General features: G+C 36.0%; 2 protein-coding genes and 1 long non-coding RNA gene across 5 annotated transcripts in view; 1 reads left to right on the top strand and 2 right to left on the bottom strand.

Moving 5' to 3' along the window:
* Positions 1 to 387: 387 nt before the first annotated feature.
* Positions 388 to 1,784, top strand: LOC135653283 (uncharacterized). Its single transcript, XR_010502383.1, has 2 exons — positions 388 to 891; positions 1,023 to 1,784. It is a non-coding gene; the product is annotated as an uncharacterized LOC135653283 (long non-coding RNA).
* On the bottom strand, positions 1,518 to 13,358 carry LOC103970434 (ATP-citrate synthase beta chain protein 1). Its single transcript, XM_009384210.3, has 17 exons — positions 13,234 to 13,358; positions 10,790 to 10,917; positions 10,589 to 10,691; positions 9,785 to 9,850; positions 9,581 to 9,704; positions 9,229 to 9,363; positions 5,998 to 6,058; positions 5,836 to 5,912; positions 5,406 to 5,561; positions 5,175 to 5,303; positions 4,890 to 5,022; positions 4,674 to 4,801; positions 4,392 to 4,497; positions 4,200 to 4,276; positions 4,030 to 4,100; positions 2,312 to 2,596; positions 1,518 to 1,892 (listed from the first exon to the last, which is right to left on the bottom strand). The coding sequence occupies exons 2-17, from the start codon at positions 10,887 to 10,889 to the stop codon at positions 1,817 to 1,819; spliced, it is 1,827 nt and encodes a 608-aa protein (XP_009382485.1). The 5' UTR covers positions 10,890 to 10,917; positions 13,234 to 13,358; the 3' UTR covers positions 1,518 to 1,816.
* Positions 13,359 to 15,462: 2,104 nt separating this feature from the next.
* The window catches only part of LOC135652834 (uncharacterized), a 29,638-nt gene continuing 29,063 nt past the window's right edge, over positions 15,463 to 16,037 (bottom strand). Inside the window, exons 26-28 of one of the 3 annotated variants that reach the window (XR_010502213.1) lie at positions 15,857 to 15,930; positions 15,599 to 15,763; positions 15,463 to 15,509 (exon numbers count right to left, since the gene is read on the bottom strand). Coding sequence is in view for 1 of the 3 variants with exons in the window: in XM_065174116.1 (XP_065030188.1) it covers positions 15,655 to 15,763; positions 15,857 to 15,930 (183 nt within the window). In the remaining 2 variants the exon portion in view is untranslated. Of the gene's footprint in view, positions 15,764 to 15,856; positions 15,931 to 16,037 lie in introns of all 3 variants that reach the window. The other 2 variants (XR_010502212.1, XM_065174116.1) reach the window with 2 other exon arrangements.

The raw sequence follows: 16,037 nt of genomic DNA on the forward strand, positions 1-16,037 counted from the left end.
TGTCTGACTACTGGCGAAAAGTATGGGGCCAACGGTGGTGTCCACAAGGCATTGGCTTTTGTGTCTGCGTATGGGTATGACAATACGTGGAGAAGTCTTCTCTTCACTTTCACTTTCTTTTCTTGACGTAATGATATATATATATATATATATATATATATATATATATATATATATATATATATATATAACTTAATAGCCACAAGTGATATATTGATCAAAAGATACTAATTAAAGTGTTATATTATTGGCTCACTTGAATGTAATTTTGTGCAAAGTGTGAGAATTCCAATCTAGTTTTGTAAATATCAAATCAAGAAGGAGACCAACACAAAGATTTATACGATCGGATTCTTCCATCAGCATCGTCAATTTCTGTACATATACGTATTTCCATTCACATCATGTATCTCCTCCTCTTAGCTATATAGGGTTTTGTATATACGTGTCTCCTTCCTCCTTCACTGTAGACAAGCGAGGTCCGCTTTGCTCTCTCTGTGATCTCCTGTGCTCAAAATGAAGTGTCTGTTCTTCTTCTTCTTCTTCCTCATCACCGTCCTGTCTACGTCTTTGCACGTGTCCGTAGCGACTGGAGCTGCGTCCATCGCGAAGACCATCGTCGTCAACCGTAGCGGGACCGGGGATTTCAGAAGCATCCAGGAGGCGATCAACTCCGTCCCCGACTTCAACAACCAGTGGATAAAGACGTCGATAAAGAAGGTGGTGATAAGCGCTTACAAGAGCTACATCCTACTCGAAGGAGAGGGAGCGCAGAAGACGTCGATCGAGTGGGGCGATTACGCCAGCGACTCCGGCGGCCACGACACCGCCAGCAGCGGAACGTTCACGTCGTATGCTTCGAACATTGTTGTTGCAGGGATAACCTTCAAGGTCTCGTTCGCTGTTGCGCTTCCTAGTCTATGCACATTACTGTGCTGCTGTGCCGCACGAACAAAAGGTTCACGCGTAGGCCTGCATGCATGCGAGAGGTACAAGTCTATATGATTCGATCTTTGGTGCAGAACACATACGATGGATACAGCCAAATGAAGCAAGCGATGGCGGCGATGATATCAGGAGACAAGTCGTCACTATACTCATGCAGCTTCATCGGGTATCAGGACACTCTCGCTGATTTGTTGGGAAGACACTACTTCAAAGGTTGCTACATTCAAGGCGTGACATTTCCTACATCGACAAGGAAGGATGGCTCAGTGAACAGCCCCAGTACTAAGGGAAGAGGCGTTCTGAGGTCCGAGTTAGGTGCACATCCGTCCATAATAATAAATAGCATGTTGTTGGTGTTGTAGAGATACTGTTTTCCTTTTGATTAGTAAAGATGTTGACTGTTGATCGATAGCATAGTAAGTTCTGACTACAATTTGTCGATAACAAAGCTTGAACAGTTCAGGTAAGTATTTGAATTGGGCTTTAGAGATTGTTGTTATCATCATTCATGCAGTTTTGGAAAGGAAGAAGAAAAAAAGGCATCATCAATCAACTCGTATATGTTCGAGTTGAACCTAATTGCTCTTTCGATTTATTGCTCCCAGAAAACAAAAGCAATCAATAATATTCAATTATCTCTTGGATATGCTTGAACCCACCTGTAGAACGTATATGATTATGCATGCAAGCATGTTAGCTGAACCGAATAAATGATTAAAGACAAGCACTTTGGGTCCTCGGTCAGTCCTCAATGTTCGAAAAACACCAGAGCGTAGGGCTCAGGAGAATGAGAAGATCATGCCAAGAAGCAAAATTGACCAGAAAAAAAAAGAAAATGCTGATGTTGTTATCGAGCCGAAAGATGAGATCATTTGGTGTACAGAACATCTTCCCACGGGTGACGGTAGAGTGGTTGCTTCAGCCTTTTCTGATCGAAAGTATGCCTGCGATCAAACATTAAAGAATTCAATCGATTAGGAAGCGAGTATTCTATCAAAACTTGGTAAATAGAGAAGAACAGCTTCTTTGAATAAGAGGTATAGTGTATGCTAACTGACATATATATTATAAACATCATGCAGAAGCAACCCATTAATTAAGCACACTAATCAGTGAAATGGATTCATTTATCGGCAACAGTTCTATCTTGTATGCACTCACTGCAACACTTAAAAGATGGGTTATTGTTCAAGCAGCTGATTCCGTAAAAAGAAATTTGTAAAATCCATATTCTTTGGTTACTCATTTCAGCATTAGTGGCTTTATTGGATTCATAAACTTAAGCTTCATCAAAGTAAATGGAACAGCAGGGGTGAAGAATTGGGACAAACGAGAAGAAACTTGAATGGTTGTACCAACTTACCCGATCAGACCAATTGAGCGTGCCAACACAAAGAGACCATTTAGATATCCAATCTCAACGATCTCATCGATTTCTTGTTTGCTAAACATTCCGCTGCCAGCTAAAAGATCCAAGAAAAGAGATCCGATTGCACCATCAACATTCAGCACCAAGTTGTTTGCCTTTGAGAGAGTGTACGCCTCAACTTGAACGGCATATCCCATGTACTTTACAGATGGGAAATGAGTGTGAGCATACTGTTGCAAAAGCTCCACTCTCTTATCCCTGTTGTCTCTGCTCTTGATCCTATTACCAAAAAGAAATATTGATTGGTAAACATAAACAAAAGTCTCAGGTGGGTAAGAAAACTGGTGGAAATGTAAAGCATATTCGCTAGACAAAATACTTGTTAAGATCTTTTTCCTTTTCGGAAAACCAGCACGACACGATCTTAGTATAATGAAGTATCCAGCACCAAGACAGACATTCATGCAAGAAGCCTGAAGATAGGAGATCCTTTTTTTGTTACACACTATCTGTTGCTTTCCCAGAAAAGCAACTTTAGTTGAAATTTATGTAGATGGAACAATAATATTCTTCAACTGAATCTAAAATGGAAAGAAAAAACTTAATGTAATGCATGATGTAGAGCAAAAACGACATGCAAAATTTCTGAAATAGACACCAACTTTCTAAACAAAGTTAAGTGGTCATAATTATTATTACATAATTAATTAATTTATTATTTGCGTAATGTGATCTAATATCTCTGCCTACAGAGTGAAATCTTTACAGACAAGTTTGCAGTGTACCATGCAATTATTTCATACATAACTAGAAAATTGATTCAGGTGATACTGATTGTAATACTCGATTCGCAATTTCTTGGACTCCATCATATAATAGTTTACAATTTAACAAGATTGCATACCATTTCCATCATGATATCATCAATCATAAATTTTGCTCCAGCAGCTTTTATGTAATTCTTACAGACTACAAAACTCGTTCTCTAGTTCCTACGACAATTGTCTCCAGACTACAAAACTCATTCTCTAGTTCTTACGACAATTGTCTCACAAATTTTTATTTATCCTAACTGAGATTAACCCTAAATGACAAATCAACGAGTTACATGATGGTTATCCTGTAAAGAACTTGAAATGAATTCCATGGAATACTTCCTAGTACTTAAATCTTTCCAACTTTATAATAGTATTTGAAGATTTTATTCCATAGCAATATGAATCAGCCAAATGTAATATGATTCTGTAATTTGGATAGTGGATTAGTCAAACCCTCCATTGAATGTAATTAAGTAGTTAGCAGGTATTAGATGCCATAAGAATCATTATCAGAATCACTTGACATGATCTGCAATATTGTCAACAGTTCCATATGCGACGATGATGCTTAAGGCATTATGTACCCTATTCATCAATGCAAATGGTATTTATAAGGGTAATAAAAAGAGGAAGATGCTCCATGCACTTCATTAGCTGGACAAGCTATTTTACAGTGATGTTCAAATAAATTCTCAATGTATAATCATCTGATAAGTGTATTTGTTCAACTATTGCAAATAGAAAAGCAGTACGTCAAAATATGCATCTGGCAGTGGCACAAGTACTTGTAACCAAGTAAAACAATATGAGCTTCAGTTAACAGCAAAAATTCTACTGATAGATTTGCAGACAAATTATTAGAAGCTTAGATGCCACTTGTTTTCTAACATATACCTGTGCCCTATTCCTGGTACACGAATGCCCTTCTTTTTCATACCTTCAACAAATTCATAAGGTGTGAGGCCCTGGCAAAATAAGTTGCAGATGTTTCAGTGATACCATAAATTGAAACAAACCATCAGGGTTGTTAATAGAAAATCTAGACGCTAACTATATACACTCACTCTGTCACATGCATCTTTAAAGTATCGAGCGGCATCGTCTATTGCACCACCAAATCGAGGACCGATTGTGAGCAACCCTGTATTTTAAAAGTTATTTCCCATTCCAATGACCATAAGCAAAGGTGTCAATAAGACTATTAACATGAGATAATAATCATATGGCAATATGCACCATTAACTTACAAAACTCACCTGAAACCAGACTCGAAACTAAATCTTTTCCAGCTCTTGCAGTAACGATAGTGTTATGAGCACCAGAAACGCAGGGACCATGGTCAGCACATAACATGACACAGATCTGACAATCGCAGAAAGCTCCAAAGAGTGAGATCAAAAGTCTATCGATACCAAGAAAGAACTAAATTGGGTTTTAAATCCAGTGAACATCTTATACAGTCAAACTTATCAAAATATATAAAACATTGAAAAAAGACTTGGTTAGCACAAATAATGGAAAATTGTATCTTGACAAACCTCAATAAATTGTGTGCAATAACGTGGAAGACTACGCTTGAACCATAAAAGAGAGATAACATCACCCACACCATAACCACGTTGGATAATAGTAGACATGGGTACACCAGCATAACATGGTTCATCACCTGTACATGGGCATGAGAATCAGAAAATTACTGGGCATTAAAAGATGCAATCTGTATGGAAAATATAAACCAAATTCATTAATAAAACCTCTGTCATCTGAAATGGTGGAGATAATATGAGTTGGAGCCCGGACTTTCCCACTTTTGATCGCAGATTTAAGATCCTCAGGAATTTGAGGAGGTTCAACTTCAGGTACAGGAGCAATCTTCCCTTCTTCAACCTATCCAATAAAATATAAGAAAACAGTAATAGAAGGTTCACTTTTGATGGTTCTCCTTGCTAAAACAATCTAACCAGTATAAGCCAATCTTCTCCAATGCACAAAATGGCATCAATTAGTATCACAGAAAGAATTGAAGCACAATAAGGTACCAGTTTCTCAAAGGTTTCTTTAATTGCAGTCTCAAATGCTTCATATGAAGTAGGAACAACTGCCCCAGCTTCTCTTAGAGCCTGATTTTTGGCTTGTGCTGATTCCAACTCACCACCACTTTTTGCACCCTAGATTATTGAATTCAGCAAAGGATGAGAGAACACCTTAGTAATGAGCACCATAACCGGTTATAATCATATAACAAAGAATAAACGATCATTATGACTCACAGCATGACCAAATTGCACTTCTGACTTGAACAGGCGTGCACAGGTTCCACTAACCCAAGCGACAACTGGTTTATGAACTTTTCCTTCTTTTAGGGCCTCAACTAGGGAGTACTCATCTCTCCCACCCAATTCCCCCAGCACAACCATCATTTTGACCTGATTAGATCCAGAAGCAATATTGAAGAAGAACAAATATCAAGGAAACATGCATTAACATTTTTTATTAAAATACTCATATTACTAAAGCTGGGACATTACAGCTTGTTGTTGTTGCTGATGATGCTTGTATTACTGTAGAATCTACAATATGGTATACAATTATTTCTAACACTGTGTTACATGACATTTTGACCAGAGATTGCATTAATGATCTAGTTTACTGAAGAGCTATTCTATATTATTTGAGGAAACTAAATTTGTAAGGAATTACCTGAGGGATGTTGTTAAACCGCAGCACGTGATCAGAAAGAGTTGAACCAGGGAAAACATCTCCTCCAATTGCAATGCCTGGAAATTGCATTTAACATCCAGGACTAAGATCAAGATTGTGAAAAATAAGGTATATTGAACTTGAAAGAACAGCAAACAGCACCTTCATAAATTCCATCTGTGACACGTGCAATTGTGTTGTAAAGCTCATTTGACATGCCACCCTGTAACCATACACTAAAGTTCTTATACCTGAACGGTGCATAGGTAATATAAAATAAATGAAAATCATGTTTAATTCTTAATAGCCTCTTGTTTAAGCACAACCAAAGAAAAAGGAACAGAGATGACAAACATTGTCAATTAGTGCAAGGAGAATAATTACCATAGTTATCTCGAATGTGTAACATTCTGGGTCATGGTAAGAATGCAAGTATGTGGCAAGAGTGCAAGTATTATGCCAATTAGCTAGATTCATGTTTACACATAAGGATAGGGTTGTAAAATAAGGATACAATCACCTGGTCTACAGTCTGTTGGAAGGTGATTCATTATTTAGGGTCATAATTCCAGTCATTTAGGTACTTTCTCCAATACATAGATACTTTGGCTTTATTAAGCAATTAATTACGCATTAAATTGTTTTCATACATGAAACGAAAAAGTTTTTTAATCATTGATTGTTTTTCTTAGTGATTTATGCTTGCTTGTTTGAGGTTTTCAGAAAGGATTCTAGGGTAGGGAAGTTTATGTCTTTTGTTTGTTCACATTTATAGAACTGAATAACATTATTTAGACAGGCTCCTCAATTATGACATTTAAGATCTTATAATATAGTAACACAAACAAAGTACTGTAGAACAAGGAAACCAGATTACAGATCCAAGAAAATGGATGAATCCAAAACTATGAAATGCACAATTTATGCTATTAGAATAACGACTATAAGTTTAATTCTATATCAGATATCTGTATTATCATTTAGCTTAGCAACTTGAAATTAACTGAGACATGAATGGTTTTCTACACAATCTGTCAAATAAAAAGGATAGGCAACTTATGGAGCATGGACACTTTCATGTAATGTATGCATTTTGGGCTTTTCTCTTTGATGCAAACAATCTTCTATGATGACTAGAATCCCAAGCATTTACAACTTAATTTTTCTATTTCATTTCTATTCCTTAAGTAATATAGAAAGGTTGGGGTTTAGCCTCTAATTTGAAGCTCAATCTTCATACCTAAATGCTAACAAAACTTCTCATCATGTTCAGTTTTAGAAACTAAGTTATTCTGAAACCATTTTAGTCTGAATGGTTTATACTAATAATGGCTCTTAAAAAAATTGGTTCTTTCATATAAGTATTGTGTATTCATAAAGGCTTCTTAATCAGTGGTGATCTAATCACCGATGCAGATTATACAAAGAATATAAATATGGATCACCTACCATATGCCTTCAGAAACCAGTAAAATCAATAACTAAAAGTCAGTTTCAAAAGAAACAAATCTCAGTCTTTATGATTCCTTGGCTTTGTCATTAGTCTCTTCATCTTCCACTTCCCAATCACCCATGAAGTTATTAATTCTACCAATTCTTGTTTATCTCAAAAGCAATGCAAACCTTCAAAGGGAATAATATAGAGATAAAATGCAACAAAGTACAACCATCAAATCATTTATAACTCTTTCCAATGTGTCTCAAGTATCTTCCTAAATATATATTTATGTACCTCCATGCTTCTTTTATCTTCAACATGTCGAATTATAAACTAGTTCCAATATAAACCATCATATACCAACAGTAAGTTGATCCATTGATATCAACTCATTCCCATTTAAATAGGTAATACCATATCTGATTTCCTCAATTTTTTTTATGCCTTCACACTTTTTTTACATACTCCTTATTTTCAATTGGTGAAATATACATTCCGTGAAAACTCACCTAAAGTGTGGTTTTCCCACATTACGTATCTTGCTTCCCATCTCCGGAAGCAGCTTCATCTGTCTTATATCCTCATCTTTGTTAATCTGTAACTAAGCAATGTATGGGTTGCTACAAAATCACATCACACCCTATGCATCCTTCTGAAAGTAAATAACCATGCTAGATTTGCATGACGGCACCTATACGAAGTGTGCTGGATCTGATGACTAAAAGTGAGCAATCATTCTCATCCATATTCTACATTCCGATGAACTTCCAAGATTTATCAATTAATTGGCTCAGAAATGACTACACGTGGGTGGGTCATTTGTGCCAAGGGAGTCATAAAAAAAATCTTTGTAGAAATTTAGTCATTAAAAAAAAATACAAAAGAAAATATATTAACTAAATAAATGAAGTGCTGAAACAACCAAATTCTAAATATCTACTCATGCATTTCTTATTGAGCAAATGTTGAATTAGTTCATAAGTTTGTATTAGGTGATTGTCACATAGGCACCAAGATCAACAGGTAAAAAATCAAGACAGTTTGAGCTTGAAAAAAATTGAAACAGAAGGATAATCCTGAAAAAAAAAGTTCAAAGTCAGGCTTTCCCTCCATTTTAGAGAACTTTCGAATACTATGAGCAATCCCAAATACTTCCAGGACTAACCTCACATGTTGGAGGATGGTATCAAAGTCACTATGGCTATTAGTGACTATCTTTAAATTCTGCTGAGAAGAGCAGTTTCATATATTTAAACTACAATCCAAATAGAAGTTCTACTGAATAAGAATCACTAACGAGAATAGTGATTCAATAAATTAAAATTATGTCAGTTACACCAGAATCCAAATGGATATGAAGAAGTCATTTTTGGAAATATTGCTGAAAGGAGGCTATTCTGAAAAGATAACTTTAATAAAAGAAGGTTACCCTGAGAAAAGATTCAATGATCCACAGATGTTATGGTTGTGCCTTTGAGATAGTACTAGAATACTAGCAATTATGTGTATTAGGAAATCTTGAGCTTATTATGTAAACTACTCAGCAATAGTTAAAAACATTATTTTAATAAAAGAGAAGAGATCTTGGCATATCATCTACTAAGCTGCCTTCCATAACAAGTTGAAAGGAGTAACATAATGATCTCAATCCAAATAGTAAATCTATTCAAATTCAATTTAATTACAGAGGTACTCCAATCCAAACCCAAGTTCCAATAAAGTATATAAATGTTTTCTTGGGATAACTTAACTCATATAAAAGACTACTCAACAATAGATTAAACATTATATTGATAAAATAGAAGAGATATAGACATATCAGCTACTGAGCTGCCATTAAAATAAAGGTGATGGCCTGATGGAGTTTGTCTATTTTAATAATTATCACAATTAACAAAGACACATCAGGAAAAACAAATTGAAAAATGACAATATTTCCACCAATGAGAACATACCGATTTAGACACAAATCCAACAGATCCAGGCCTGTAAAGCTTGCATTGGATTATATTGTCAATTGTTCCTGCAGTATCACCAATCTTAAAAGCTCCAGCTTGAATTCCCCCAACAGTGGCTGGACCAATAAGCACCTGAAATCAACTTTGAAGAGATATTAAGCAATAATATTAAAATATTATGCACAGAATCTATGCAGAGTAAAAAATCTTTCACATGTTATACTACTTAACTAACAATTGATCAGTACAGGTGATTTCAGTGCTAGAATTTAAATTTTTATTGGGTGTAAAAACATTTTCTAGGATAATAGAAAAACAAATATTTTCCAAACTTGTTCATGTCTCTAACCTTGTTATTAGCTCGTGCATAAGCAATTAGCTGCTTTGTATCTGATTCTGGAACACCTTCAGCTATAATAGCTACTACTCTAATTGTTGGTTGCTTCAGAGCTGACATGGAAGAGGCAGCTGCACTGCATTCATAACAAAAGCATAACATTAAGAATAACAAATGCACTTTCTTCAAGCATACAACAAAAGCAAGATTACCAACCTTCTAAATGATGCAAAGTTGATAAAAACATCGGCAGTTGGGTGTGCAGAACATGCTGCTTCAATCCTACAGTAAAACAACAAGGAAAGTATTACAGTGATTCCATTGTGCTAATAATTTAATAATGACAGATATAAAGTGACAGTTCTCTTAATTAAAATCAAGAATAATCAATCTTATGGTGTTATGCCATGTAGAACTCATAGCAAAGCAAATCACAAAATTAAAGATTATCCGTCTAAAACACATGCTTTTAACATGTATGCAAACATATACATAGGTTTGTTTACAACCTTATTATCAACTATACCTTATGCAATGGTATATTTCACATTGTCAGCCATTGAACCATAATTCAGGTGCCAAAACATGTCTCTGGCTGTGTGAGATTATGGTAGTCAGTATGAAAACATTACCAATTTACCACTTTAATCATGTCAACAATTGTTAGGCACATATCCTAAATGATGTGTGATATGCTCATATTTAGTTCAAATCATTTTAGGGACCAAGTCCAGAATGCAATCCTTCAGAATAAAGTATATAGAAAGTAATGCTCAAAATTCTTAATGTTTCTTGCGATATTGTAGATCTTTCAGTGCACATATAATTTACTTAAAGTCAACACAGGCCTTGCACCAACAGAAACAATATCTGCTACCATTGCGACAAGCTGAATATAAACAAGAATCAGAGAGAAGCAATCAGATCAATTTGGTGCTCAGCTAAAAGCTAAGCAACCAAATCATCATGAAAAAATTCCCTGACTATCAAAGTACTTGTTGACATAAATTTCTTACTTACATTGAATGAACAGGAATTGCAATTTCTTCCTGACCAAAAAATAGCTTTTGAAACCCCTCAGATCCAGGATTAATTATTCCAGCAACAGAAGGTGTTTCCCTCCCTGTAAACAAGAAACCACAAACAATTTACACAAAGTAAGAGACAATCATCAATACTAATAGCATAGTACATGACAAACAAAAATAAAGTCAAACAAACCACAAAGGAAGTCAAAATCTAGCATCCGCTGGATTGGAAGTTGCTTATAATTGTAAAATAGAGCTTGAGTATTCCGCGAGAATATTTGTCCAGTAGCCATATGTGAAAAAGCCAAAAAAAAGGACACCCTGTATATAGGTAGAAATCAGTTCCATTATCACAGACTGTAAACACTTGAATTTCCAGTATGTATAAGAAAGGTAGTACCATAAGTAAGGATTAAAGTGGAGAAACTTCCACAACTGCAAATGGTTGAATTAAACTATTCGCAACAAGTAATTTGCTTTTAAAAATAGAGAAACCACAAATAAGATGGAAAATGATATTACAAGAAACAGAGAGAGAGTGTGTGAAAACTTCAGATATTTGGTAATTACCATAATTTTAGTACTTAATCTTCAGATATTTGGTAATTACCATAATTTTAGTACTTAATGATCTAAAGGCAGTGATTCCAGTTCAATATCAATGTTGTTTTGTTCTCCAAAAGAAAATTGCTTAATAGCATCACATGTTTGCCAATAAATTTCAGGGTAAAGAGTCACATGTAACAAATGGCAAGAGCCTTAACCTAGGTAATGGAGTGCAACGTCAAGATGAAAGATTTTGAATGTAGTTGAAGGCACAGTTAATTATTCAAAAATTATTGTTTCGTAGGTTTTCTCTACCTGGTTTTTTGTGCACTGTCATTTTCGTGGGTATTATCTATCTGGTATTCAGGCAGACAAAACTTCTTTCCACCTTGTATTGATTCCCGAGATGGAGAAAGAGAATGTGAAAAAGAGACCTACTATTTAATGTTCCTATGCAAGTCAAATCACTGCCCACAGAAGGATGATCCTGATTGGTGATGAATGAAGGTCTTGATGTCTTCCCAATATTACGGTAATGAGCAACAGAATGTACCAAATAAAGTCTATGAGCAGAAAAAGTATGGAAGAGCATCCTGGTGCACGAGCCTACCTCACAATGTGTCCAGTTGTATATAGCCTTACCAAGTTTCTCCATATGGGGGAGGTTGTGCCCATGAAATAAAATCATGTACACGATCAATTTCCCACAGAATAATAAAGTACTGGTGCCTTAGTTGGTTGCCAATAATTAATTACTGGCTCATAATGATAACATCATTCAGAAGATGAATAAACATTTGATGAGGTTAGATATGTCTCCATTAGGGCTGATTAACATAAACGGAATGAGGAATATAAAAAGTAATACAGGAAAAAAACCAGTTCAGACATTTTGGCTTGTTGTTGTTATTGTAGGGAAAAAAAAAAGAATTACACAAACCTAGGAAAGTAGAATAACCACCGCTCAAAAGAGAATTTATCATGCAGAATTTGCAAAATTTTAAAAAGAATATTGGTAATCATAAGACACAAAGAATGAATTAGTTTACAATACAACTCTGCAAACTGGATGAATGAAATGTGATAATGCAGGTGGAGTGAGTTGTTTTTCAAATGTCATGAACTAAATCTAGCTTACAAGAATCCAATGTCAAGAACTTAAAACGGCAACTATAGGAATTGTTAGGAGATATTCAGTAAACCCATCCCTCACAGGTGCAAGAAATTCAACAGATTTCGATAAAAAAATCACCCCTCATAGTTGCAAAAAGATTAGCAGATTTTGATAAACAATTGAAAAATTTTGCTCTTGGGTAGAGAAAAGCTGGATGGTGAATTAGTGCTCTAAGAGCAGCCAGTTGTGACGAGAGTTGCGATTGATAATGTAATGCATTTACCAGAAGTAATGGGGATACATGATGCTAAAAAGTCTAGCTGCATCATTCAGTTCTATTCAATTCTAGCTAAGAAAAGGAATGTGGTAATGTGTCCCAAGGTACAATAAAAGCATGTTATTGATCACTATCTTTACAAGAATTAACTAAGCAGTTGCTAAAGTAAGCACTAAGAATAAAACTACAAAATTTAACTTTCTATTCTATTTGAAAATTAGCTTCGACACGGATGGCTACAGAATAGAACCTCGAAGACTTAAATTGAGTCAACACTGCATATCCACAACGACAAGAAAGATACAACCGATCTTAAACCGAAAGAAATAGCTCAAAAGCATTTTCCAAAAGATCAAAATGTTTGAAAAGGATCGTATTCACGAAACTTCAAATCAACCCAAAGCAGAAACCAAAAATGATCTCTTCAGAGAGAACCCGCCCGATGTAACCAGAGAGGGAAAGGTGACTCAATGGAGACGACACACATCTGGATAATCCTAATAAGGAAAGGCTAAGTAAAGGAAACCAAAACGCGAGAAGCCTAGAGCGCAATTCAATTCGACACACATCTGGATCGCCAGATCTCTCATTTCCCAGATCCAATTCGACACCTCGAGGTTCCAACCCAGAACAAGACATCCACAACGTATTCAACGAAAGGGGGAGAAGGGATGCGAGGCACATGGAGAAGCAAATCTACCTCGGATCCGATCGATCGTCGCGGCACCGGACACGGAATCAAACCGGGAAGGCAAATCACGCGAGGACTCAGAGACGTGCTGGGGCTCCTTAAATAGAGAGAAGGGAAAGGATGGGAGAGCCGTCACGACGAGCACCCAACCCCACACCTACCCCGACATGAGAGCAGCACGTGCTACATCAGCCAGCCTAACCAACAACCACGCTGCTAAGTCTGAACCGGACTAAATCGAACCGGAAACGTACTGTTTGGTTTGGTGGGAAATTACAATTTACTAAACTTTTCATGTTGTAAATTAATAAATCATAATATCCTATGATGAAAAGAAATTACAAATTATAGTATTACTGTTTGGATTACATGTGCATGCCACTTTAATTTTAAAAGCAAAGGTTCCGGTTTGGTTCAGCCAAGAAACACTTCGGGTTCGATCAAGGGAGTGATGGATTCCGGTTGGGTTCGGTTCGGGTTACAAGTTTAAATGCCAGCCCATAGTTTAGGTGGAGCAATGAGAACCAACACAGAGTTAAAGCTGGCGACTGCCGGAAGTGATTACATGTACTTGAGAAGAATGGGGTGTGGGCGTCACGTGCCAGGTGGAGAGAATATATATATATATATATATATATATATATATATATATATATATATATATATATATATATATATATATATATATATATATATGGCAATCTCGATAAGCCAATGGCAATTGGATGAGTGTAACATTAAGGACTCAACTACTCCATGCTGAGGGCAGGCGGGCGTGACCACCTAACTGTGTGTGATTTGCCACTGCTAGCACTGTATTTTGCGAGTATTAATGAAAAGGCCAACGCTCCGACCAACCAAATTGGTCTTTTGACTCCCGACGTAACGTTTGATCATGCGATGTTGGGTGATCGGATGGTTGCGTCGGTTAACGTCAACAGGTGACCTAATTGGGTGGAGAGTTTTGGTATTTATTTTTTGTGATGGATGGAGTGCGATTTAATCTTTAGGCAATCTAACTACTTGATGGAATGGATCATCTGCTTTTTGACCAAGCATATTTTTATTCCCTTTTTATTGTCATTTCAGAATTGTGTTTTGTTGCCTGAAAAATTGGTTTGAAGTACATATTGTCTAAAAGTAACAAATTTATCGTCATTAAATTTAGTGTAAGTATATATAGCCCTCTGAATACCATGATTTTTCATATATGCATTATTATTGTTATATATCCATATAAGACTTTGAGTGTTTAACTATTGAACTAAATCGATGTGACCGGACATGAACTTGGGCAAAGTATGGTTTTGAAGTCCTTCGGTTGGTTGGTCTAGAGTGCATGGATCAAAATGCTGACTTTGAAGACAAATAATAACTAATCGGTATACTTTTTCTCTGATCTCTTTTTCCAGGGAAAAAGGAAAAGAATAAACATATCTATTGTCGAAATGGATAGGACATTTTTCTTCCAAAAAATAGATTAAGATAAACAAAAGAAGATACATGGCATACGTGAAGAAAACATTGCACTGCTAACTAGTTAAAATTAGTCCATAAGTTGCATAATTCAGCCCATAAATTTCAAACTAGAGCAAAACTAGTGTTGCGTCTTAAGGACGCTCAAGACAGACCACTGAGATGGGATTAATTAACAATATGCTAACATTTATTACTAGTGTTTCAAATTTCCACATCTTTTTTTGTTTTTTTCAAACATCTACTTGAACCATCTACTAGGCATTGAGCCTTGAAAACCCAAACATTTAGATTGTTTTCTTTTCCGAGTATCCAGAAAATAATCATTCTAAAGTACAACCCAAAACCAAGAAATAAAAAAGAAAACTTCACTACCATACCCCTCCCTCTCCAAATAGGATCGACAGTGACTGACAAGGGAAGTGATGTTTATTGATTACAGGTGGGCAGAAGCACCAGCTATTGGGGGTTCAGTATACACCAGTAGCGGCAGTCATTTGTAAATACCAGTGGCAAACCTCATTTTAAGTAAAAGATCATACAAGCACATACTCGATGGATATATATAGAAAACACAATATGGTAACACCAAAAAAGGTCAATCTTTCGCCCATCCTGCTGATCCAACTGCTCATGTTTATGATCATGGAAACAGAGACATCAATTGCCAATATTATGACCACTACCAATTACCACCAAAGAACAGTAGCCAAGGGGAAAAATGAAATACCTATTTAGGAACATGTTCTAGGCAATTGCTGCTACAGAAATTATTGCACGTTTGATTAAAAATTATAACTCTAATCAGCCTGCACATATTAAGAAAGATGGTTTTAGAGGCATCAAAATTTACAATTGTTAACATCAGAAGAAAAAAGTGATTAGTAGACTGACTAACGATCAAGCAGAGGGTCCAAAATGATTGCTACAAAAGGAAAAATAATCCAGTTCTTTCTAATGAAGCCTCCTTTTCAAAACTTGCTTCCGTGGTTCCTTTTTAGTGGATACTGTGCTTGATCCCAAAGAAACCATCCCCACTGCTAACTGGTATAAATCCTTCAACCTGCAGAAATCAGATTGTGTTCATAAATTGAAACAGCTAGTTGGGTGGTTAAACACCGGAGACAATGTTGATGTATGCAAATTATACAAGCACCTTGGTATGCTGATAAAGAGAGCAATAACAGACACTCCGACAATCAGAGGAAACACCGGAGCTGGAGTTGGTTCCTGCATGGTATTAAAAATACAATCACTTTAGTTATTCCCTAAACAACACTTACATGTGTTGCCATTGCCAAAACAATTGCATTGTCAAAGCTTTTGCGACAAGATTT

This window comes from Musa acuminata, chromosome BXJ3-11 (genome assembly GCF_036884655.1).
Source record: "Musa acuminata AAA Group cultivar baxijiao chromosome BXJ3-11, Cavendish_Baxijiao_AAA, whole genome shotgun sequence".
Taxonomy (NCBI): domain Eukaryota; kingdom Viridiplantae; phylum Streptophyta; class Magnoliopsida; order Zingiberales; family Musaceae; genus Musa; species Musa acuminata.